This window comes from Danio rerio, chromosome 12 (assembly GCF_052040795.2).
Source record: "Danio rerio strain M-AB ecotype USA chromosome 12, GRCz13ab, whole genome shotgun sequence".
Lineage (NCBI taxonomy): Eukaryota > Metazoa > Chordata > Actinopteri > Cypriniformes > Danionidae > Danio > Danio rerio.
In genome coordinates this window covers 46045308-46072500 of record NC_141032.1, presented here as the reverse complement: position 1 = coordinate 46072500, position 27193 = coordinate 46045308, and the positions used below count along the sequence as shown (strand labels likewise).

Here is a 27193-nt window from a genome sequence, read left to right as displayed (position 1 = left end):
ATAGTTGCCCCCCCCTGTATATTATTTTTTCTAATTTCTTTGCCATGATGACGGCACATAATATTTTTCAGGCTACTAGTATTCCGCTTAAAGCAGCATTAAACGACTTAACTAGGTTAATTAGGCAAGTAATTAGACAAATCATTGTAGAACGGTGGTTGGTTCTGTGGACAATCTAAAAATGTATTGCTGAAGGGGGCTAATAATTTTGACCATAAAATGTTCTTTTTTTATTATTAAAAACTGCTTTTATTTTAGCTGAAATAAAACAAATAACACTTTTTCTGGAAGAAAAAAATATTACCAGACATACTGTGAAAAATTCCTTGCTCTGATAAACATCATGAGGGAAATATTAGAAAAAGAAAAGATAAAATAAAATAAATAGAAGGGCGAATTATTTTGAATTCAACTGTACTTTCTAACCTGTTATTCACTTGTTGTTTTCCCAGTACTGGGTTCCCGTTGTGTAAAACATATGCCACAGAAATTGGTGGTTCATTCCTCTGTGGCAACACATTTTTGGATCTAATTAACTTATTATTTAAGTAAAAAAGTAACCAATTATTGGGTAGAAAAACAAACCATTTATTGGGGTTAAAAATAATAACTCAATTACTTGGGTTAATTTAACCCCTGATGTGTTCTGTCCCATATTTACCCAGCAGTAGGGTTAAAAACAACCAAATTTGGGTAGATTTTAACCCTGTGCTTTTTAGAGTGTTGATAACATGTAGGTTTCAAATAATTTCACATTTAAAATTTTTATAATAATTTGAAATTTCTCATATTTTAAAATACATTTATTTGAATTACTTTAAAATAAAATAAAATTTAAATTATTAATATATATATATATATATATATATATATATATATATATATATATATATATATATATATATATATATATATATATATACATATACACACATATATATATATATATATATATATACAGTTGAAGTCAGAATTATTAGCCCCGCTTTGATTTTTTTTTTTTGTCTTTTTATAAAAACTTTAGATTAATGAAGTTTCTTCCGCTCGCAGTTTTTAAGCAACTTCTTTGGTGCGTCAATCTTGTCATTACTATTATTCAAAAAGGTAATATTTCGCACTCATCAAGTAATTGCTTCGTACTGTTTTTATTTTTACATTCTTCAGGTGATTCAAAAACACAAATGTTTCAGCACAATGCCTTCCTCAGTGTCTTTTTAAAATATTTCCCAAATGATGTTTAACAGAGCAAGGAAACTTTCACAGTCTGTCTAATAAAATTTTTTCTTTTGGAGAAAGTCTTATTTGTTTTATTTTGGCTAGAATAAAAGCAGTTTTTAATTTTTAAACACTATTTTAAGGTCAAAGTTATTAGCCCCTTTAAGCTAGTTTTTTTGACGGTCTACAGAACAAACCATCATTATACAATAACTTGCCTAATTACCCTAACCTGCCCAGTTAACCTAATTAGTTCAGCCTTTAAATGTCACTTTAAGATGTAGAAGTGTCTTGAAAAATATCCAATCAATTATTTACTGTCATCATGACAAAGATAAAATAAATCAGTTATTAGAAAATGAGTTATTGAAAATATTATATTTAGAAATGTGCTGAAAAAAAATCTTCTCTCTGTTAAACAGAAATTGGGAAAAAAATTAACAGGGGGGCCACAAAACCAGCCTTTTGCATGGGTATAATTGTTTCAATAGTAAAAAAAAACAAATGCATTAAAATGAAATCTTTTTTAAGACAAAAATCATTAGAATATTAAATAAGAATCATGTTCCATAAATATATTTGGTACCTTTCCTGACATAAATAGTATAACAAAAACTCAAAATGCATCACTAAGCACTTAATTTAGACAACTATGAACCCTCAGATTACAGATTTTTATTCATTGCATATTCAGTTCTATTCAAATATAATTCATATTTATAATTCATCAAATATAACTGATAACATTTAAGTACATTTCTGCCAAATACTATCCTGATTCCTAACAGGAAACATAATGGAAAGCTAATTTATTCAGATTTCAGGGAAAAAAATATATAATATTTCAGAACAATATGACTGGTTTTGTAGTCCAGGTTCACAAATATGTTTTATGAATTTTACAACATTATAATAGATATAGTATACTTCTATTTGAAATTAATTAAAAACGTAACTATAGCAAAACGTCCATTTCCCTTATTAAGGCTGTGCATTTGCGCGCTCCCGCCAGTGGATGTCACTGTTGTGTTTATCAAACCGCTCGAGGCCTAAGCTAACGTAATGTTTCCTTTGAAGAAATGCTTCTTTTCTAGTTTCTAGTAAACAATGCGTGACTCGATTATTTAAACATAAATCTTCACATACCTGCAACAAGATGCCAAGACACTCGATGGGGACCTTCTCATCTTAAACTGTTTCTGGTAAGTTAAAGTTCGTTTGTTTAGTTCAGGTAACTTAACCGTTAAAAACAGTTCGCGTCACTTTTGTTTACCATTTTCTGTTTAAGTTCTCAGCTTCCGTGTGCACCTAAGCATCACAAAGCAAACAATTTACAGTTCTTACTTCAACAAAAACCTCAGACAGCCTGCTAAAACAAGACTTTATCAGTGAAAAATCCCTCCAGGGCCGCTATCTCCTCAATCTGCCTCAAGACACCAACTTTGACTCTTACTTTTCTCTGCACGCCTTTGTCCAAGGAGCTTTAATAAATTCTAATTTCATACAAAAGAATAGGAAACTACAGGAGGTTAGAATGAAAATGTGGATTGGTTTCTGCCAAAGCCCAGCAGAGAGACTGTGCCCTAATAGAGCTGGGCATTGGGGGCCCGGCTCTGCCAACACGGCTCACTGCGGGGCCGCTGTCTTCACATGCAGTTCACAACAAATGAAGCCGTCTCTTAAGATCACAGCCCATTTCATTTGCTTTTGCAGAGCAGGTAGAACATTCTGGATAGAATAAATTGAATTCCAGTGCTCTACATTGTTCATGTGTGTGTGTGATTATGCATATTTATACTGCAAAAATACATGGTGTTGTTTCATAATAATATTATAGGAAAATAAGATATAAATTTTCTGTTGCTCCTTTAAAACACTTTATTTGTATTTGATATAAAACAGGGGTGTCCAAGTCCTGGAGGACCGGTGTCTTGCATATTTTAGTTCCAACCCCAATTAAACACACCTGAATCAGCTAATCAAGCTCTTTCTAGGTATACTGGAAACCTCCAAGGAGATCTGTTGAAGGAAGTTGGAGCTAAACTATGAAGGACACCGACCCCGACTGAGTTTGAACACCCCTGATATAAAACATGGGAAGACCATCATGAGAGACCATTTTAAATCAGTACAATCAGTCCAATTTTGTATTTTAGTTTACCATGTGAGAAATTATAAGAAAGAGAATATTTTGCTGCTTTCTCAGATTACATATTTAATAATAATAATAATAAGTTAAAACAACACAATTATTTTGTGTGTTTTTTGGGGACAACTTATTTGCTTACATTTAACATTTAAATTTGACTTAATTGATTTGTGTTGTGAAAACCAGTGGTGGAAAGAGTACTTAACAATCATACTCAAGTAAAAGTATCATTACCCAAAAATGTAGTGCAAGTAGTATTTAAGTAGTATTTCAAGTAGTGTTTAAAGTATCTGTTGTAACTCAGCTAAAATTGTTGGGTTAAAATATAACCCAACTGTAGTTTAATATAGCACATTCCTAACTATGGGTTATTTTTTACCCAATGTAATTTTGATGAAATGGTTTTTCTTTCTTTCTTTAATTCTGGAATTACTATTGCTAAATAATTAACATACAGTTTACTAAAACATTAAACTGCTTTATTTCTATAAAATCTTAAATTCCTGACACTTTTTATTCATTTAATATAGATTGGCTGTGAAGCGTGCGCTTGTATAGCACTTTAAAAAACGTTGAGTTATTTCTTTAACCCAGTGGTTGAGTAAAACATATTTGGTCCTTTGTTTATGTTATTTTTAAGCTTCATTCGATTATTTATTAATAACTTGACTAGTTGAGTTAAATATTTTCTGCTTTGTTGGGTTATTTTTAAACCTTTATTTGGTTATTTATTTAATAACTCTTCCAGCCCTACTGAAAATAACAGCTTAACCCAGCCTAGGCTAGTTGACTGGTTTTAGCCGGTCGACCAGGCTGGTTTTAGAGGGGTTTTGGCCATTTCCAGGCTGGTTTCCAGCCATTTCCAGCCTGGTGCTAGCTGGTCAGGCTGGTCCCTTTATTAATCCGGGGTCGCCACAGCGAAATGAACCGGCAACTTATCCAGCATGTTTTTACGCAGCGGATGCCCTTCCAGCTGCAACCTATCTCTGGGAAACATCCAAATGAAATGAAATGAAACATTCTTTATTAGTCTATTCAGGTACATGACATTGAATAAATGTAAAACAACACTATATAATCTCCATTGCATATGTACATAAATACAATGAATCATTATTAAAGTTATTTAAAGTTAAATTCTCATACAGTGACACGCGTTAAAAACAAATGAAAAAGATTAAGTTTTTGGTCAAATTTTGCAATGACTCCACAATTCAACTGTAGCTACTAGTAACTATAACCTCAATTTGACATTGCATGTCCTGCGATCTGACTATTGCGGATGCACACATTGAGATATCGATGCTGAAACGATATATATTGCAGCCCTAATTTGGAGTTCCATTTTCCTAAAATAAGTTGAAAATAATTGTTTTTAAATGTGAGCTTATCCGCTTGTTAAGTGGTGACGTGTTTGTGATGTATGTAATAGTGTTTCCGGGTCCAAGTCGCCATTCATTTGAGTGGAGAAATCATTCGTTTATGATCACGTTTTATTCCTCACACACATTAAAGTAAATTTTATATAAAACCACAGTGTACACAACAATCTCTGGGCTTGCTGCATAACAAATACCAAAAATTTAACAATTTATAAAAAAATTATCACTTTCTGGCCATCGATCGTGACTTTCGAAAGCATTAAATCGCTTTGTAAACGTTTATTATTACCATTTTATGAGTCTCCCCATTCAATTGAATAGAGCATTTGGACCCGGAAGCCGCTTCGCATGACGTCACACTTAACAAGCGGATTCATTTGTTTACTCCACACACATATTGTCAGGAGCCACAGCTATATTAATTTTGATTTGCTTGTTCTGTATGTTTTTCGTTTACTCTAAAAGTGCCGGCAGCCATTGACCTGCATGTTATGAATTACCAAGGACCACAATTTCAGCTAAACATCATCCTCGGTGTTCTGAAAACTTTGCAAGACCTGAAGGTGAGTAAATTAACAGTTTATTAAATTTTGTGGCTGAATTACCCTTATAGGTACTTCGCTTTAGAAAGTACACACCACCTGTAAGCCATTGGCAAATTATTGTGCTAGTTTTAAGGACAAACTCATTTCATTTTGGCAAATTATTTCTTAAAACAAGGCAGTATTTTTTGCTTACCAAGAAAATGCTTCTTGATTCAAGAGTTTTTAGTAGGGATGCTGGAAATCGGTAGATAATCACATTTTATGACTCGATCTGTACTCGCCAATATCATGGACCGATTACAGGTGTTTGTTTACGAGTTTACACACAGAGGAACCAGACGTGCTAGTTGGAGAGCAAAATATTGGAATGGTCTTGCATGTTTTTAGGTCTTTTTACATGTATGAGAACTGAAAGTTCTGTGTTTTTGACAATATTGCAAGTTCACTAAAACCTGGCTGAACATTTTAATGAAATAAAAAAAATATATATAATTTTTTATAATTATTTAAGTTGAATTTTCAATAATGTACACTTTTGTAATATACTGCAATAAGCAAATATGTGTTTATAGGTGTGCATTTTAACTTATGCATCAGATATGCGCTCCAAACTTTATCCTCATTGAGACATGTAAAAATTCTTCTTCCATCATTTGTAATGTTTCCAAATTGCTTTGTTAGTCATTTTTCTTGCCAATTGTTTTATCTGTTTTTTTTTTAATTATTTTCTGTAAAGCTGCTTCTGATAATGACGTGTCCACATTAAATGGTTATAAAAGACATATTTAAGGGGTTATATTTAACATCCTTCATTTATTCTCTCAGGTAAGGAAAGGTCTCCACTTAAGTATCATACTTAAAGAGAAAATGTCCTTTATGTATTATAAAGCTTGAAGCATCAGAATCGGTACTCTGTGTTGGCCGATGACTATGACAAGAAATCAGTACTTGCTATCGGCTGGAAAAATCCTGACAGAAGCATCCCTAGTTAATATATATTTCGACTAAAAACAAGACAAAAAATCTAAGTAAGTAAAGCTTTTTTTTTTGCTAGATGTTTGGTCACTGTAACATGTCATGTTTACACACTTGAACGACCAGGAAATGACCCTAAATGCATAATTACACACTCTTTCAGACCAGTCGGTTTTTAACCATATGTGCTTTCACACATTGCCAGCATGCACATGTGCTCGTCTTTCCTCGTCTCTCTCTTTCTCTCTGTGAAGTTCTGGCTCTAATGTGCTCCTCAGAAGTGTGACTGGTTGTAGGTCGTCTGAAGTCGGAACGGCTCCCCCGACGGCAGACCCTGCTTCATTAAACCGCTTCTATAATTGCTCGACTCCAACACAAAACGCCTTGTATCTGTACATTTGCAAATTTCATTTAACCTTAGCCTCTCCTTCCGTACCCCCGGTGGATAATCACTTTGTTTACCACAAATTAAACTCGGCCTGATTGTTTACCAGCCGCAAAGTCCCACCACATTTCTAGAAGCCTCGTTTATTTATTTCAATAATCGCAGAGCAGGGAGTCATGTATATGCCGCGCTCATCTACATGAAAATTGTACAATTAACTTTTGATTAACCAGCTTGTTCATTCGAGTTTTTTTTAGCGCCGTTTCTCCCTGCGCTCTGCCGTGTAATGGCTAGTCTGAATTTTAATAAACGCCTTTAAATTGGGAGCGGCCTTTCCTTTGAGTCGCATGAATGCAAGCGAGCGTTGAATAAACGCTCGCTAGAACAATAGCACAGGCTGCCAGTTTGTGGTGTCATCTTTAAGTATGCAAGGATGAAAGCCGCGCGATTTGTCCATCAAAACAAATAAGAAAAGAAGCCGCTAATTCAGATGGCAGGAAGTCAAGTGCTTTTGAGTGCCCGCGCCACACGCTCCCCCTGCGCTCATTGCTAATGAGTGTGTGTGGGTCCTCTCTCAAATTCTCCATCACGTAGTGCACTTATCTCAAGTCTTGAGAACAATTAGAGGGGACAATAACTATAGAATGACTTTTTGTTGTGCTCCGGCTGCCTGTAGCAGCGGCGGAGAGCGATAACGCCGTCGGGAGACCATCGGAAAGTCTCTCTAGACTCCGGCCGGGGCTGCAGACCCTCGATTTCTCTCTCCGTGGCCTCCTGTGCAGCACAAACCGAAAGGTTGCACTGTTATCCCGCTGAATGAACGGCATCTTGACACGCTTCTTCAGGGAGACCCTAAATCCCTTTGAGGAGGCGAACAATAGGAGTCGATTTGGAATACTTTTGTAAACAGGGTGGTAAACAACTGATGCAGAATCGCATCCGTTTTTATTTATCAGGCTCTTAAAGAAAATCTAAAGGTCACCGATTACGAATGCTGCAGTTGACAATTGCGCCAATGGCGTGGAGTTAGTTAATGAACTTTCAGATTACAGTCGGAGCGAATCTGCTTTCATTCAAAGCCTTGTTGTTACAAATGTCAATGATCATTTTGAATACTTAAACTGTTATTTAGCATTTTAATCATTGAAAATGTGTTAACATATTTTTTGCATATCCAGCACATTGCATTGTGGGATACTGTGCTTAGTTTAATGTGCTGTCTTGCACACTAAAAAATGCTGGGTTCCACACAATCGATTTCCGTTGAGACAACATGAATACATTAAGTTAACTTATTACTTTTTACGAATTGAAGTGGATTGAACATAAAACAATTAAGTTGTGTTCTTTAAGCTCATTTTACATAAGTAGTTTCAACAGAGCAAACATCATTTTTTGAGTGTTTACATGCACATTTCAGCACATCATTAGGATATTCATTCATACAAATATATATGTATATACTGTGGATGTTATGTCCGGGTTCACAAAAAATAATAACCATGCCTTCATCCGAAGATGTAAAAAGAGTAGACATAAAATGTTTAGTTGCAAAAAATATATGCAATGTGTACAGGTCCACAAAAAGTACAGGCCAAAAACCAAAGTACCAAAACAAAAAAGAAAGAAGCAACACTAAATATAAATATTTACAAAACGAGTATCTGCGGTATTCGAAAAAGGTTGCTCACGACTCAACAAAAGCATGCTCGCTGACTTGGTAAAAAAGCAACTGACTGGGGTCTGGCTTCCTCTTTATATAGTCCAGACCCTTCCCCTAACTGAAAGGTGCCATTAACAGGTAAGTATACATTTCAATAATGTTCTCTTTGTTACATGTAACTTAAACAGAAAACCCAATATTTTCAAACTGTAGGTCAAAACGTACAGAAATACAAATCTAAACAGTTACTTTTTTTCTTCATTACAGACGTAAATGGCTTGGTCGAACTTTTATCGTGTTGTGCCAACATGGCACGGCAGTGAAATCATAAGCAAATATGTAAAATGAAGCATACACCACTCTTTTTAAGTCTGTTTTAGTTTCATTGCAACCTCCGCAGTTAAAAACAAAAGTAGTATTCTACATTGTGAACAGATGATGTGACATTTATATAGATGATTTACTTTTTAGGTACTTATGTCCAGTGGTCATATCAGAAATTATATTTAGAGTTTTTAAACCAACCTCATCTGATTTTTTTCTTTTACTTCTGTTAAGTCCACTGCATTGTGGCATGGATTAGGTTCTGTCATCTAAAATCTGTACAATTTACAGTTGCCATAATTCCAATATATGCAATCAGAAAATACTTGTATACGTATATGATATGTGTATATATACAGTATATATATTTACACACACACACACACACACACACACACACACACCCTACAATGCATACTACAGTACATCTCCTATATGCTGTATTTATTGTGGAACTAGTAGTATAATCTGCAAGCGTTTTGGGCCAATTAGTGTAACTGTGACCATTTGGTTTAATGGCTTGCATATTGGAATTTATTTGTATATTGTGTTTGTCATGAGTTCTGCTTATGTCTTAGTCTCCAGCAGTGTAGCTGTGAAATGAATGTTTTACTTTCATTGTTTCAACGCTTTATTGTTAATGATGAGAAAAATTGTGAATGCGCCAAATTCAATCACTGGGCATGCATGTAATCATCGAAACTCTGCCGCTTTCAGTGATGATGGCTAATCTGAAACCTTCTGATTGGTTTCTGCTTTCCTAAGATCAAGAGAATCGAGTCACATTGGTTATAAGGCTCAATGGTTTGTAAAGAGAAAACTGATGCAACAGATCTAAATCTAAAGATCTATATGCAGTGAATTGACACTTTTCATTCATTTTCACATTTCAATAATGAATAACGATAGCTGTACAAATTAAGCGAGCAGTAGCATTTTATTATCAAGTAGCATCTTATCTGAATTTATTTAGGTTTATTTAGTTATAGACATTGATGTATTACTGAGGATTAACCTTGTTTTATGTTGGGGTTGTTTTATTCATTTTGAGTCTTTATTTGGACATAACTTTCTCTGTGATTCAGCAAATGTAATTCTTTTTAATTTCAAATCCCATTTTAACATATATATTTGGAAAATGCTTTGATAATTTTCCAAATCTCAACAACACACTTGGCAAATTTACCACACTTTTGTTTGGTTTGTGACTATTTTTGCTCTATTGACTTCTATTATAATTACTTTTTTTATTGCAAAGCCATGACAGCATATACTCATGTATTCTTGATTGTTGATGGCTTTCCCTGTTGGGAAGAGTAACATTTGTAATTTTTACTGCTGATCATTAATTACAGTGCAAAAAAAGCCTATTTCCTGGCTTTACAGAGTTTTATGGTGCACTTACCTTGATATGTCTGGGAAAAGCACCTCAGCTTTCAGAACAAGTAAGTGTAGTATGTGTAATTCTATTGTTTAAAATAAAGATCACGATTTTGTCACAATTCCGTAGATGTAAAATAAAGGTTAATGAGTGGGCTATTCATTTTTTATTTCTCAAACATATGGTAAAACAGCAATAATAATATTATATGTAGGTCTACTGTTGGTGAAAATGCTCAATTTTGAATAGACTAAATTAGAAATAATATTTTTGAGACATATGCTTGCAATCGATCATTTCAACATTATTAGACCATTTTTTCACTGGTAAAATCAGACATTTATTAATTAACACATTCCCTCTTGCATTATATTCAACAATATATAGACTAGAGTAGTTATACTGACACTGTTAAACATTTATTTCATACTTGAATACATCATTACATGAAGACAGAATTTTTTTGGGTGAATTATATCTTACAAATACAGTATGTGACACTTTTAACACCATTTGGAGGTGTCCACGTTGCTGAACAAGTATGTAAAACAATGTGAAAACTTGTGCGGCCGCCTTATCTCCTGACCTTAAAAATATGATTGACAGAATCGTAGAAATGCTGAATTAAGATCGTCTAGGGGGTCGAATCGAGATCTTTTTTCGATTCGAAATGGACACTACAATATGCTGTTATACTCTATAGAACTGGAGTCATTTAGACATCAACACAATTCCAACATGTTTGGCTCTATACACCAACACAATAGGTTTGAAATGAAATCGCACACTTTAAATGAACCCTGAATCTTTTCTCTGCTCATTGTAATTGAGATAATGAGGAAATAACACACACCTGGCAATGGAACAGCTTAGAAGCCAATTGTCCAATTACTTTTGGACCCTTAACAAGTGGGAGGCACATATGCAAACTGTTGTAATTCCTACACCGTTCACCTGATTTGGATGCAAATACTCTAAAAAGAAGCTGACTGTCTGCAGTTAAAGCACAACTTGCTTGTTTCATTCAAACCAATTGTGTTGGTGTATAGAGCCAAAAAATGTTAGAATTGTGCTGATGTCCAAATATTTATGGACCTAACTGTTTATAAAAATCGCACAGGCCTATCTAAAGGGTTAATGGTGCTAATTGATGATCAACAGTAAAAATTTAAATGAATTAAAAACCACCAACAATCAAGAATGCATGATTATATGATCTCATGGCTGTGCAAGCAAAAAAATGTCATTACAATGGAAGTTAATGAGGTAAAAACAGCCACCAAAATAATTAAAGGGTAGTACATTCAAACAGTATATGTGAGGTAAAATGTGTTGCTTAAACTCAAGATTCTATCATTAAAAAATCCGAACTGGCTCAATAGGAAGAATTAAAATATATGTTTAACTCCTAAAGGGTGCATGCAATACCAAACGCAACACTTTGATGTAAACTATAGTGCAATTTTGATCTGAAAGCCATCACTTACAGCACAGCACACGCTGAACAAAGTCTGAATACAGTGTAGCAATTTGTTAAAACATTTCTGCCGCTTTATTTCGCATGCACTACAAGTATGACACATTGCGACACTGCATAGCATGGATGAGCATAATAGGAGCGACGCGCTTCTGTCATGTCGCTCGCTTTCAGTGTACTCTTTGTGTGTCTCCAACACAGCTGCTTTTGTACAGCTTCATGCAGTGTTTTCATTCGAGAGCAAAAAAAGCCCAATAAAAACGAGAAGAATTGTGAGTTCTTAAGACATCGGCCTCGCTCCGTAGGGGAAAAAAGCACAGAAAGAGAGCAAGTGGCGGAGAGAGAAGGAAAACAGAGCTGTGAACGGCAGCTGAGGCGAGATAAAACGAGCTTTGTGCCTTTTTTTTTCTGCACTTTTACTGATGGCTGGCAACAAGGCCGGAGTTCTACAAGAAGCAGGAATATCTGATAGGTTATGTGTTGTATAATGAAAGACGCCGAGACAGGGGACATGTTAGAAAGCAAGGTGATTCTTATCCTCCCGGGACGATATTTCCGTATCTAGACGGTCACCTATAAGAGACGTCAGGGTTGATCTATAGTTTATAAACTCACTAAAATAATTAGCATTCAAATGAGATTTGAGGAGACAAAAGAGGTGACGCCTTTAAATCCCCCTGACATCACAGAAGTCCCAATTGACTTACAGTTTAAGTGAAAATTATTCGCCCTCCTGTGAGTTTTGTTTATATATATATATATATATATATATATATATATATATATATATATATTTTCTCAAATGATGTTTAACAGAGCAAGATATTTTTCACAGTATTTTCCATAATATTTTTTCTTATTTGTTTTATTTCGGCTAGAATATAAGCAGTTTTTAATAGAAAAAGGTCCGTATTATAGCCCATTTAAGCAGTATTTTTTTTGTACACGCATACAAATCATACTTTCCATGGCAGCTCCCAAACAATCGCTCTGTGCCACAAACTAAACGCTATTTACAACGTAACTACCGGTTATTCACAGCCTATACAGTTTCTGTACACTAAAGTAGACATCAGTGACAGGCACGCACACATCCTCTCAGCTTGCGGTCAGCTCACATGTGATTTTGCAGCCACGAATACATTACAAAGGTAAAAATGACATTTTTGGGTAAATTAAACCTTATAAATAGCAGTTAGTAAATCAGCATACTATCATCTCAAAAACATTGCAAGAATCGGATGCTTTGTTTTCAGTGAAGACTTAGGGAAAATTGTTCATGCTTTTATCAGCAGCAGGGTGGATTACTGTAACGGACTCCTCACTGGCCTTCCCAAAAAGACAGACAGTTGCAGCTCATTCAGAAAGCTGCAGCCAGGATTCTGACCAGATAAAGGAAATCAGAGCACATCACACCTGTCCTCAGGTCTTAACACTGGCTCCCAGTTACATTCTGAATAGATTTTAAACTATTTTTACTGGTCTATAAATCACTAAATGGCCTAGGACCTCAATACATTACAGATATGCTGACTGATTGCAAACCTAACAGATCACTCAGATCTTTAGGATCATATAAATGAGAAATTCCGCAGGGTGAATCTGCTTTCAGCTACTACGCCCCTCGCTGCTGGAATCAGCTTCCAGAAATGATCAGATGTGCTCCAACATTAGGCACGTTCAAATCAAGACTGAAAACACATCTGTTTAGCTGTGCCTTTACTGAAAGCACAGTGCTATGTCCAACAGATGGCACTATTATGTCTTTCTCCTGTTTTTCGTTTTTTTAAAACCAGTTTTAACACATTTTTATCTCTTTTTTATTTTTTTATTTTTAAATAATAATTTTTATTATTTGTTTTTATTTTCTTATACTTGTCTCTTTTATTCCTGTTTATGTAAAGCACTTTGAATTACCACTGTGTATGAAATGTGCTATAAAAATAAACTTGCCTTGCCTAAATACAGTATGTGACACTTTTAACGCCATTTGGAGGTGTCCATGTTGCTGTGAAGACAGTGCTTCTCTCCTGACCTTGAAAATATAATTGGTTGAATCGCAGAAAAGCTGAATTAAGATTGTGTGTAGGGTCGAATGGAGATCGCAGTTGTTTTTCGATTAATAGTGCAGCCCTAAATATTAGTATCTTGAAAAATATCTAGTCAAATATTATGTACTGTCATCATAGCAAAGATATTAGCAATGAGATATTAAAACTATTATGTTTAGAAATATGTTAAAAAAAATCTTCTCTTCGTTAAACAGAAATTGGGGGGCTAATAATTCTTGACTTCAACTGTATACCTCCAAAGGAAATAATCCAAACACAATCAGACGTTGAAGTTTTCAGTCGCATGAATAATTTGATATCTGAGCTTGTTGCGCTACAGCATGTGCTATTTTTTTCAGAAATCTGAACTGCGTCTCACTCTCTGTCTGCGTCTTGTGTTCTCAACCCACTTTGTTCGAGAGACGCAAATTAGGGGCCCACCAAGTCAGTGAATCTCTAACCAAACCCTGGAAGCAAAAAAAGGTCCTCGCACACACACACAGTGCCACAAAGAGTCCGGGCAGAGAGAGAGAAAGTCGGGCGGCAGTCCAAGGCCCGCTAAGAGGCCATTGTTCGAACACAAGAGCCGCGGGCCTGGGAGGGAGATATGGGGGATTTAGCGACATGACTTGAAGCGCGGCTGCAGGAACGAGAGGATTGGGGGATGACCAGATTAACGCGTCGGCCTGGAAGCCTCGCGTCAACTTTATCTCCTTCCGCATGGCAGTCGCAACAAAGAGAACAACCTCAGTGCTTAAGGCCATGAAGCAAAACCTGTAGAGTCCTCAGCCCGAAGCACCCACTTCTCGCTCTTTAACACACACACACACACACACACACACACACATGCACGTGGTGTCGCATGTAAGGCGTACAGCGGCTGTCAGCGCAGACAGCTCCGCTGGGATCCGGCAGGGCAGGGATGCCGGGGAAGAGAGGGAACTTTGATGTAAGCTTGTAATCGTGGCGCCACAGCCTCAAATGCGGAGTCGACAAACAGCAAACAAAGCTTGTCAGTCAAGAGCGCGAAAACAAACAAAATAAAAATGTCTGCGGGGCGACTTCAAAAAGAATGCTGTAAAAGTTGAGGCCGGCGCTACAAGAGCAAAATAATTGTCTCTTTGTTCCGCAGATTTCGGAGGAGAATTCAAACAAAGGGAAATTTAGTCGCTGGGATGCATTTGAATAAATAGAACATGAGAGCGCTGAGACGCCGATCTGGTTATATAAGAGCGAGTCTTTTAAGAAATGCACGAAGCAACGAGTGTGAAGGATCAGGATTTTTTTTAAAAACATAAAGCTAGGTATTTGGACACTTAAAATGTTTGAATGACGTTGTATTAGATAATGAACTCATAAGGGTAACCGCAAATGTAATTGTTTTATGCAACAGTTTTAGGACAGAAGAATCATTACATTACTTATTAAGTTAATCAGATTTCTAACTTGATTTATTACGTTTTACAAGCTGTTTTAAGTCAGTTTAATGTAATTTAAGTTAAATGAATAAAGACTAGGGTTATGCAAAGGCATTTTTATTTTTTACTGTCGACTGAGTGATTTACATTTTTGGCCAAATAATTTCAAACAAAATTAAGTTAATCATATTTCTAACTTGATTTATTAGGTTTTACAAGCTGTTTTAAGTTGGTTTCATTAAATTTATGCTAAATAATAAGAGTTTATTATATTCAACTTAAAGTTTTAAGCAAGAAGCAACAGAGATTTTATTTTTATTTTTTTTTATTTTTTTTTACTGTCGACTGAGTGATTTACATTTTTGGCCAAAAGTTTTCAAACAAAATTAAGTTAATACTATTTCAAACTTGTTTTAATACGTTTTACAAGCCCTTTTAAGTCTGTTAAAAAAAGTATTTGGACACTTAAAATGTTTGAATGTCATTAGATAATGAACTCATGGGGTAATTGCAAATGTATTTTTTATGCAACAGTTACAAGACAGAATAATCATAAATTTTAAAATTAAGTTAATCATATTTTTAACTTGATTTATCACGTTGTCAAGCTGTTTTAAGTTGGTTTCATGTAAGTTAAGATAAATCACTAGAGTTTAGTATATTCAACTTTTAAGGCAAAGGCAACAGAGTATTTTTTTTTACTGTTGATTAAGTGATTTACATTTTTGATCTAAATAATTAAAAACAAAATTAAGTTAATGAGATTTCTATCTTGATTTATTATGCTTCTTGTATCAAATCAGTGTAATATCATTTAAGTTAAATGACTAGAGACTAGTATTTTCAGCTTAAAGTTTTAAGGCAAAAGCATCCGAGTAAATCTTTTTTTTACTGTCGACTGTCAATTTACATTTTTGGCCAAAAAAAAAATCAAACAAAAGTAAGTTAATCATAGTTTTTACTTGATTTATTATCCTTTACAAGCTGTTTCTAATCAGTTTTTATGTAATTTATGCTAAATGACTAGAGTTTAGTATAGTCACCTTGAAATTTTAAGGCAAAGACAGCAGAGTAATTTTGTTTTACTGTCGACTGAGTGATTTACATTTTTGGCCAAAATAATTTCAAAATTTTCAAACAAAATGAAGCTAATCGTATTTATAACTTAATTTATTACGTATTACAAGCTCTTTTAAGTCAGTTTTAAAAGTATTTGGACTCTTAAAATGTTTGAATGTCATTGCTTTACTTAATAAACTCTGTGTAAACTAATTATGCTTACTGTAGCAGCAGTATAAATAGTGATTATTATTATTAATATAAAGAAAGAAACTATTTTAGTTTTTCAATAAATTGATAAAAAGTGACCGTAAAGAAATTATTAATGTTAAAAACAATTAAAAAAATTTTTTTTAAGTAAATTCAAAATGTTTCGAAAGTTATGTGCGTCAAATAATCACCGTTCTGTAATCTGGGGTCTGTTCTTTGTACGCAGATTACTTTGTAAGCTGGGTTTGGTTATTGACGATTTGGTTTGTTCTTCAAAATTCATCCGAGAGTTGTTGTCATAGCAACAGTTCTGGTAACTCAAACCTACTCGGGAGCAGGCTTATTTTAATATAAAGAGGTTTAGATCGGATCTGTTTAAGCAAAGGTGATACTGAAAGGTGATATGGTGATTTTCTTAAAGTAGTAGTATACACTTGGCAAAACAGTAAATATATATGTATGTGTATATATATATGTATAAGTTAGAAAAAAACATATTAATAAAACTTATGCAATATGCACTCCGAAATAAAAGTACAAAGACTGCCACTTGGTGGTTTAAAGAGAAAATTTATTAATATGGCCTTTTTAGATACAAACGCTCGTTCATTTTGGCTTGTTCATTTGAAAGTGTTTAATATTCACAAACATCCCAATTGGAATATCTTTGAAATTCACCCATTGCTTTTTTATACCTTCTATGTTTTCAGCTATTTATTTATTTATTTATTTATTTATTTATTTATTTATTTATTTATTTATTTATTTATTTATTTATTTTTTAAACTACTGGATTCTGGTGTTCTGCATAACTGAAATCATATGGCATTCCATTATCTTTTTAAATAAGATTTCAGGATAAACAATAGACATATACTGCAGATATCTTAAAAATTATGTTTGGATAATATTTAATTACATAACCAAATAGAAATGAGTCTGTATAAATCCATTAAACTGAAATATTTGGTGACAATTGATTTATTTTAAAAGTAGATGAATAAATCTCAGTCTGGAAGTTCTGTCTGAATGTTTGCAAAGAGAGGTGAGGTAAACACCTGCTGAAGTGGCAACCGTTCCAATAAGAGAGTCAGATTTTATCTGAAATCCCTGGTGGTTTTTGTTCAGATCTAAATTCAGAAATGGCTATAAACTGACCTGAATCTGAGGCATTATCTAAATTCTTGTTGGTTTGTCAGAAAATGTGTTTCACTGGTGTACTGACTAGGGAGTGTGATATTGTTGTTTTAATGATTGTGAAATTGTTATTTTAATGATGTGGAGCTGAGATTATCCAGTTTGTCACTCACTTTGCTAACAAAACCACATATAGAGTCCAAAATCATTGGCTTTTTGATGAAACCTATTAGTATGCAGCTATAAAAATCTTGAATTCAACATATGAAAGCAAAATAATAATAATAAAATCCCTGCACTATTTTTTAAATAGGATCCCACATACAGTAGTCAACATTTGAATTGCATCAAAACCTTTTAATAAAATCGTCCTAAAACTATTCAACAGCACCCATTCTTGTCTTTTTTGATTAGAAGTGTATGAGGGTAATTGCAAAATTATTCAATAATTCCAAGACAGAAGTTCACACTTCTTACAAGACAGAATTATCATTCATTCATTCATTCATTTACTTTTCGGCCCTTTATTAATCCGGGGTCGCCACAGCGGAATGAACTGCCAACTTATCCAGCACATTTTACGCAACGGATGCCCTTCCAGCTACAACCCATCTCTGGGAAAGACAGAATAATCATAACTTATCAAATTAAGTTAATCAAAACTTGATTTATTACGTCTTACAAGCTTAAGTCAGAGTAATGTAATTTAAAGTAAAGGACTAGAGATTAGAGTTTAGTATACAAAGGCAACTGAGCATTTTCTTATTCTGTCAACTGTTACATTTTTGTCCCAAAAGGTTTTTTAAACAATATTGTCCATTCATTTTCCTTCGGCTAAGTCTGTTATTTATCAGTGGTTGCTACAGCAGAGAGAACCACCAACTATTCTGGCATGTTTTTTACGCAGCGGATGCCCTTCCAGCTGCAACCCAATACTGGGAAACACCCATACACTATCGCACGCACTATGGCCAAATTAGTTTATTCAATTCACCTATAGCATGTGTTTGGACTTCTGGCGAAACCGGAGCACCCTGAGGAAACCCACGCCAATAAATTCAAATTGTACCACTATAGTCGAGGTCAATAAAAACATTAGTGACATTGTTAGAAAATTCTAGACACAATTATCATGACAATCATGTTTTTGAGAGATGTATGACAAGTTATGTTGTTTTGGTCAAGTTGTCATGACAAAGGTTGTGATCTATTTGTATATGTCAAGTTGTCATAACAAAGACATATCAAACAATGTCATCTTTGCATTTAAAATGACAACTGAGTAAATGACACGTAATGACAGTTGTCAAAGTATGCATAAAATCTCCTTTGTCACCTCATAATTATAATGGTGTCATGACAGTCTTACGAACACCCCCTTCAGGTAAAGTGTTATTAAATAGTGTTTAGAAAAGTTTTATCTACCCAGGCTCAATTAAAATATGTGCCCAGGGCTATATTTTTTGAGAACTGATAAATATGTACCCTGGACTATGTCATCTTGCAATTTTTGTTTTCACAAATCAACCAGAGGGCGCTTTGTACATTTTTGTCAACCTCAAATACATTACTGTGGAATGTTTTCTCATACGTGCCATTTCTTGTAAATCCACTAGAGGCCGCTGTATACATTACTGCATATATTATTGTCCTTATTTTGTGCGTCCGTAAGAGAAAATTGTTGTCATGCATATTATATCAGCTTGATATCACCTGACCCACACACCCCCTTCAATGAACCCAACCGATGGTGTTTTCAAAAGTAAACTAGAAAAAAAGAGGCATCGCAGCCGCATGCTTCTACCATAAAGTCACACAGCTTTTTTGAGGATTTGTCCATCCATCGCCGGACTCTGGTCAGTTTTTTAAAAGTATTTTCCCAATGAGCCTGTCATGACTTTATCTATAGCGATATCGGTATAAATGTAGCCATATGTACCTGCAAGCACACTTTTTTACGGTTCTTAGTGATGTACACCAGGGCACATTTTTCCAATGGGGCTATGTTTACTTTGCCTATAGCGATATGTATTTTTTGTAGGCCTGACCGAGTTGTTCATTCCCTGACTGAGAGTTGAGCTCTTTAAACTTATAGAGGAGAGTTTGAGAGTCTCAGGAGAGCTGAAGTCCACCCGCTGCACCTTCAATGTTGCTCTGAATCATTTGGACAGTCTTCAGGTGAAGTCGTGTCTGTCAGACGCTGATTGAACATTTCTGCTTCTCATTTCATCTTTAATTAGAGTCAGAATGTGAAATGATCCGTCGCTTGAACTCCGCACTGATATGTGATTATTCTCTGAACTGACAGTCGTCTGGTCCCAGACTCTGTTATTTTTACCCCCTCAGACATATGAATTAAAAATGAACATGTACCGATTCATTATTGGCATGAAGTAACTTTTTACTATCTTATAGTCCCAAAATTAAGTTAGAAAGAGAACTGAGTCGAGATTAAATCCAGGGTCAAATCTGAAAAATACAGATGAAAAATCAACATGAAGGTCATGAAGGACGTGAGGAAGGATGTGAGGAACATGAAGGTCATATGTATTTTTCTGATTATATCCATAGGGGAAGAGTTACAGGAATCAAGAAAATCAAGTAAATTTACTTCAAATGTTTATTTGATTTTTTTTCAATTATTTTCATATTATTGGGCGACACAGTGGCTTAGTGGTTAGCACTGTTGCCTCACAGCAAGAAGGTCGCTGGTTCGTGCCTCAGCTGGGTCAGTTGGCATTTCTGTGTGGAGTTTGCATGTTCTCCCCCCCTGTTCATGTAAGTTTCCTTGCTCCGGTTTCCCCCACAGTCCAAAGACATGCAGTACAGGTTAATAGGGTAAGCTAAATTATCTGTAGTGTATGTGTTTGAATGAGTTTGTATAAGTGTTTCCCTGTGATGGGTAGCAGCTGGAAGGGCATCCGCTGCATGAAATATATGCTGGATAAGTTGGTTGTTAATTCCGCTGAGGTGACCCCTGATTAATAAAGGCACTAAGCTGAAAAGAAAATGAATGAATGAGTTAAATTTGAGTACTACTGTATGTATAGTTAGTACACCTGGCAGTATGTCAATTCTATTTAATTTAAGGTCACATACTGAGATCCAAATGTCCCTTGAAATGTTGTAGGATTGTACTTAATTGTGTGGTAACATTCATTCATTCATTCATTTTCTTTAGTCCCTTTATTAAATTCGGGGTGGCCACAGTGGAATGAACTGCCAATTTATCCAGCAAGTTTTTATGCAGCGGATGCCCTTCCAGAAGCAACCCATCTCTGGGAAACATCCACACACACACATTCACAAACACACAAACACACACACACACACACACACACACACACACACACACACACACACTCATACACAAACACTCATACACAAACACTCATACACAACGGACAATTTAGCCTACCCAATTCACCTGTACCGCATGTCTTTAAACTGTGGGGGAAACCGGAGCACCCGGAGGAAACCCACGCGGATGCAGGGAGAACATGCAAACTCCACACAGAAACGCTAACTGAGTCGAGGCTCGAACCAGCGACCTTCTTGCTGTGAGGTGACAGCACTACCTACTGCGCCACTGCTTCGCTTTTGTGTTAAAAATTAAAAACTGAATGAAATCGTGATTAATCAAAAAAGTGACTGAAAATAAACAATAAAAATCAGATAATGCTTTCAAGTTGTGTTCAAAAGAAGCATTTAAAGAGGCAAATCAATGAATCTGGACAAAAATTAAGGATACCATCAATTTTGTCCATGTCTTTATGGAAATAAAATATATATATATATATATATATATATATATATATATATATATATATATATATATATATATATATATATATATATCATATACAAATCATTAATTGGTTTATGAAGATATAATAACTAATGTATTCTTCACATTTCTGTTTTTTTAAATAAAGATAATTCTACTAATGCAAAAAATTACTGTTTATGTCTGTTCATGATTTTAAAAACCAGTACATTACTCGGTATAGCTGAACAATATATTGTTTGAGCATCAATTTCACAATGCGTGTATCCTCAATAATCACATTGCAGGATTATATTATTTATTCAAGATTAAATATTTTCTTTTTTTTCAAATTATTTATACAATAATAACTCTGTTTTTGTTTGATTGTTAAATTTTTGTTCTTAAATACTGTTAGACTCCGCAGAAAGCCACTGTTTATTTAACTTGTATTTTAGCTCTGTCATATTTATATATGCTTGGTTTATAATTTAAGCAGATACACTGCATGGACAAAGACTTGATCATCGCAGTTGATCTAATTTAATAAATTCCTTTCAAATTATCTACTGAAATTATATTTACATCACAATATATCGCAGCAAAACAAAACATCTCAATGTCAGATTTTTCCAATATCATATAGCCTTATTACTTACAGTAGTAATGATTTGTTTAATTTACTTGCAATTTCTGATGATTGCGACGTAAATATCCTCATGACAGCAAGTCCAAACAGAATAAATAAAATAAATAAATAAGACTGACTTGAAAAAAACATCTAGCAGTAAGAGAGGTCAAAGCTCACGTCCGTCCAAGTCTTCACTTTTTCCTCTCAACCTTTTGTTTAACAATCAATATTCCTCCGTTCCCTCGACATGAGCTGCTGTTAAACCTGTGTGTGTTAGTGTGTGTCTCTTTCTATGTGTGTGTAAAAGTGAATAACAGGGCATCCAGGGATGAGGGCGACGCTCGGAGTGAACAAAAGCGAACGCAGGTGATGAAGATATATTTGTATTTGTCTCTGTCCCCCTGTCATTTGCATCCAGCATTAGCCTAAATGTATTAGAGGCGCGGGACGTTGGCGAGGAATTGCATTACCTCGGCATGAGCGATGGTAAAAGCAGCATGTTAGCTGGGTCCATGTCAAGCCCTTAAACGGCTTGCTGTTTCGACCTTCTTAAGTAGCCAAATCTTTATTGAGTGTTGCACCGCTGGGACATTTTAGCCTTTGAGAAGGTTGTTCTTGTTACTATTGCTTTAGTGGATAAAACCCACAAGGACGTTCTTTTAACTTGTTTGGACTCCGACTGTTGTGTTTTATTTGATTTGAGGCCACGAGGGGGAAAGGCTAATTTAAACAGGTCTGCTGTTGCTTTCATTTTGGACTTTTTAAGTTGAGAAAGGCAGGCAGGTGATCTTTAGGTGTGCCTTTTCTTGCTTTTTAGACACTTTAGATTTGACCCAAACAAGCGTTCGGTAGAGCCGCGTGTGACTTCAGACAGCAGTGTTTCTCAAATCAGGCCCTCCAGAGAGAAAGAGAGAGAGAAAAACAGCAAACAAATCGACAGAGAAAACAATTGAAAGTGAGAATCTGGAAGAGTGCTGTGCTTGAATGTTGGCTGCCGTGAAATAAAGGGTTTATTGAGCGAATCTGTGGCAAAAAGTATTTAAAAATCCAACACAGTATTACTGTTTTTATATATCAAACAAAGGAGTAAACAAACAAACATTTGTTTAAATAACATAACAATAACTGATGTATGTTTAAATAATAATAATAATAATAATACATTTGCTGGATAAGTTGGCGGTTCATTACGCTGTGGCGACCCTGGATTAATAAAGGGAATAAGCCAAAAAGAGAATGAATAATAATAATAATAATACTATTTATAAATAATTAACATCATTAATCAACAGCAATTTATCTACAATTTTACAGTGTTAAAAATGAAAATAATTTTAGGACTATCAGCACAAAATACTTATTGTCATCAATATTAATAATAATTATCTGCTGTGGTGTTTAATAATTTTCATCTTCAATGTAATAATCAATTAAATATTCTAATATAACATTATTATTAGTAGTAGTATTTATCATTGTTATATTGATTATGACATTTTTATACGCAAGTGCTCAATGTAATACTAGTAATACTAATACTAGTATTGCTTTTATATCATAAAAATTATAATATTTTAAAATAATAATGATTAACGATTAAATTTAATTTTAATGATTAAATGATTAAATTTAATGATTAACATCATTAATCAGCAGCACTTTATGTTTAATTTACAATGCTAAAATGAAAAAGAAAATACTAGGAATATCGGCATAAAATACTTGTTATTTACATCAATAATAATAATTCTGCTGTGGTGTTTAATAATCTTCATCTTCAATATACTAATCATTAAATTATTCTAATATAACATTACTAATATTTTATATTATCATCACCTTTTTATTATTATTATTATTATTGTTATTATTATTATATGAACCATGACAGTTTAATGTGCAACTATTTAATATTATAATAATACTAACAATAATAACACTTTTATATTATAAAATTGTATAATATTTTTAAAAAATTAACAGCATTAACCAACAACAGTGTATGTATAATTTTACAGTACTAATATGAAAATATTATTAGTAATATCAACATAAAATGTGTTATTGTCATCAATAGTATTAATAATAATTCTGCCGTGGTGTTTAATAATCTTCATCTTCAATATAATAATTATAATAACTCTATTATAACATTATTATTATTATTATTATTATTATGGACCATGGCATTTTAAAGTGTAACTGCTCATATTATATTATTACTAACACTAATACCAATTTTACAAATAATAATGCAAAATAATTAACAATAATTTGTATAATTTAGCAGCTATAAAAGGAAGGAATACTAGTAACTCCTAAAAAAACCTTGTTATTACCAACAATAATGATGATGATGATAATAATAATAATAATAATAATAATAATAATAATAATAATTATAATGATAATGATAATAATATTGATAATGATAATAATAATATTAACAATAATAATCCTGCTCAGCTGTTTAATAATATTTGTCCTCAATATAATAATAATAATGTATTATCCTAATAGAACATTCTTTTTTTTAATATCTGTTCACTTATTATAATAATCATAAATAAATAAAACGGCAATGAAAACACCATTATTAAACGTATTAAAAACAACTGTTATTATCTCAGTATCAGAAGACGCTGTTTTGCATTCAGGCTAATGGCTGATGAAACACTGATAACACACAATCCATCTGCTAGTCTTTCATCATTTTAAGTGCTCATTAACCGCCGACGATAAGCAAAAAAACAAACAAACACAGAGAAAAAAGCTCAAACATGCCTTCAGATTCACTGAGAACGCATCACAGAAAACGCCAGCAGCTTCTCAGTCCACAGGGTGGCGCTCTTGAGCTGTGCAAAAGATTTAAAAACGCACGCTCCTCTCTCTTCATCATTTCAGAAAGCCAACACACAGGATTTGTCGAACAGCTTCACAATGATTATTGCCCTGGAAGTGGCCAAGAATAAATCTGGCACGTGTTAATACATAAATGCCATATGTTTGTATGAATTCGTGATAATGTGTGACAGACTGACGGGCCGAGATCTCGCGCCGACCTTTCTGCTCTCATTAACATCTGACGCTCGGGAAAAAAAACGCAACTTTGAGAAGTAATTCTGCTTCTGAAATACAGCAGAAGATCGAGACCCCAAACTAAAGCTGATCTGAAACATCGTGAATGTGTAAAAAACGCGGTTTTAGACGGAGGAACAGAGTGAAGGTCAAGTCCAAATATCTTAATAATTTCTAAATCAAGAAGCATTTTGAAAAGCAAAACATATTGACTCGTTTTAAGAAATATATTGTCAAAATTAAGAGAGTTTTTCTATAAAACAAGCTAAACAATCTCTCAGTGGAGTAAGGAAAATAATCATGTGTCAAGAGGAAAGCAAGGTTATTTTGCTTACCTCATTGGCAGATTATTTAGCTTGTTTTAAAGATAAACACTCTTAATTTTGACATTTTATTTCTTAAAACAAGACAATATGTTTTGCTTGTCCGGAAAATTTTACTTGATTTAAGAGTGTTTAGATATTTGGACTATAAACAAAACATCTAAGAAAAGCATTTTGCAGTGTGCTCCATAATGTATTTGATTTAAAAGATATAGAAGACTTATAAAAACATGTTTTTTATATGTTTGAGTGGAAGTTAGTTTTGAATACTGTTATCTAGATATATGTTTTAATTAAAATTGTGCATATAAGTTATTGCAAATAGTATAATGTTAATATGAAATATTTTATTTTAGGCAATGTTGCTGAGGGTGAAATATTAAAAGTGACTGCACTACTAGGGTAATTGGGAAGTTATTTAGTAAACATATAAATGACAACAACATAAACATGTGATTGGGATAATATTTATAACATATCAAATAAAAGAAACAATCAAATAAAAAAAAAAGCATTAGATTCAAACGAAAATATAAATGACAGAAATGTGATTAAAGTACTGTAGATTAATACATATTTTGGAATAAAAGACATTGAAATTGGCTTTCACCTCGTCATGATGCTTCAGAGTAGCTTTAGTTTAAGGTTGAGATCTTCTGCTGCTCCTCCCAGAGCAAATTAAGCAGCTTTCTCACCTTCCAGAGAGAGAAATACTTGAGAAATAAAAGCTGTTCTTAGTGCAGTTCATTCATTCAATCATTCATTCAGTTGTTCATTCATTCATTCATTTAGAGCTTCTTAATTGTTGCTTTTATAAAATGATTTTTCTAGTTAGTATTTATTTATCTGTTCTCGTCTGATATTTATATTTTAATTTAAAGGCATCTTAAAAAGATAATTAATCCAAAATCTTTTTTAGATTCCAACATGACACAACGCAACAATAATAAAAATGGGACTTTGATAAATGAATTCATATAATATATTGAAATAAAAGAAACAAATATTAAATATTCGATACAAACCAACACAAATGACACAACTATATATATATATATAGACATGTCAAGATAAATAAATGCATATAAATTGCAATAAAATAAACAATTGAATATTACATTCAAACTAGCATAAATTACACAGTGACACGATAAATATATAATTTAGATAAATTAATACAGAACAAATAGGAATTAAAAGAAAGAAACAAATAGATAGACATTAAATTCAGACTTTTGTATCTTTCTGAATCCTGCTTAGAATGAACATTAGCTTAAAACAAGTAAATTCAAATTAGACTAAAATAAATAAACGGTTTCATTAAGTAAATGAACTATTACATTAAATATGAATTTATTGAATAAAATAATATGTTATTTTATGCTAATTTAAGCACATTGGAATAAAAGTTTTTAAAAAGCAGTTTAATTAAGAGATTTTGGATTAATTATCTTTTTTAATATAAATATTGGACGAGTTAAATAAATATTAACTAGACAAATAATTTTAAAAAGCAACAATAATTAAGGAGCTGTAAGTAAATAAATAAATGAATGAATGAAAGAGCAGCTTTAAGGAATATTTCCCATGTATTTCTCTCTCTGAAAGGTGAGAAAGCGGCTTGATTTGCTCTGGGAGAAGCAGCAGAAGATCTCGACCTTAAACTTAAGCTGCTCTGAAGCTTCATGACGGGGTGAAAGCCAGTTTCAATGTGTCTGGACGGAAAAATGGAAGCCAATAACATGAAGCAGATCCTCCAAACAGACATAAGGTCAAGCACACACACTTAAACACTGACAAACACCATAAACCTTTCTCGGTCTCCTTATTCTAGGTATGGCAGTATATGATCTTAGATTTTTGTTTTTGTACGTTCATCTCTTGTGAGTGATACTAAACAAGTTGAGTATTTTTGAGTTCAGGTTCACTATATTTTCAAGCATAATGAGGTATTGATATCTAAGTAATATTCAGCTTTGAATGACAGGAATAAGTAAAGCCTATTTGTGATATCTTGATAGAAT

General features: G+C 33.6%; 1 protein-coding gene across 35 annotated transcripts in view; it reads left to right on the top strand.

The window, feature by feature from the left end:
- The first annotated feature begins 2274 nt into the window (after window positions 1-2274).
- The window catches only part of LOC147834576 (uncharacterized), a 108785-nt gene continuing 83866 nt past the window's right edge, over window positions 2275-27193 (top strand). For 31 of the 35 annotated variants that reach the window (XR_015504620.1, XR_015504619.1, XR_015504615.1 and 28 more), the window contains exons 1-2: window positions 2275-2417; window positions 5212-5309. Coding sequence is in view for 5 of the 35 variants with exons in the window: in XM_087276993.1 (XP_087133119.1) it covers window positions 5238-5309 (72 nt within the window). In the remaining 30 variants the exon portion in view is untranslated. Of the gene's footprint in view, window positions 2418-5211; window positions 5310-19412; window positions 19540-26777; window positions 26941-27193 lie in introns of those variants that run through there. The other 4 variants (XR_015504627.1, XR_015504632.1, XR_015504636.1 and 1 more) reach the window with 2 other exon arrangements.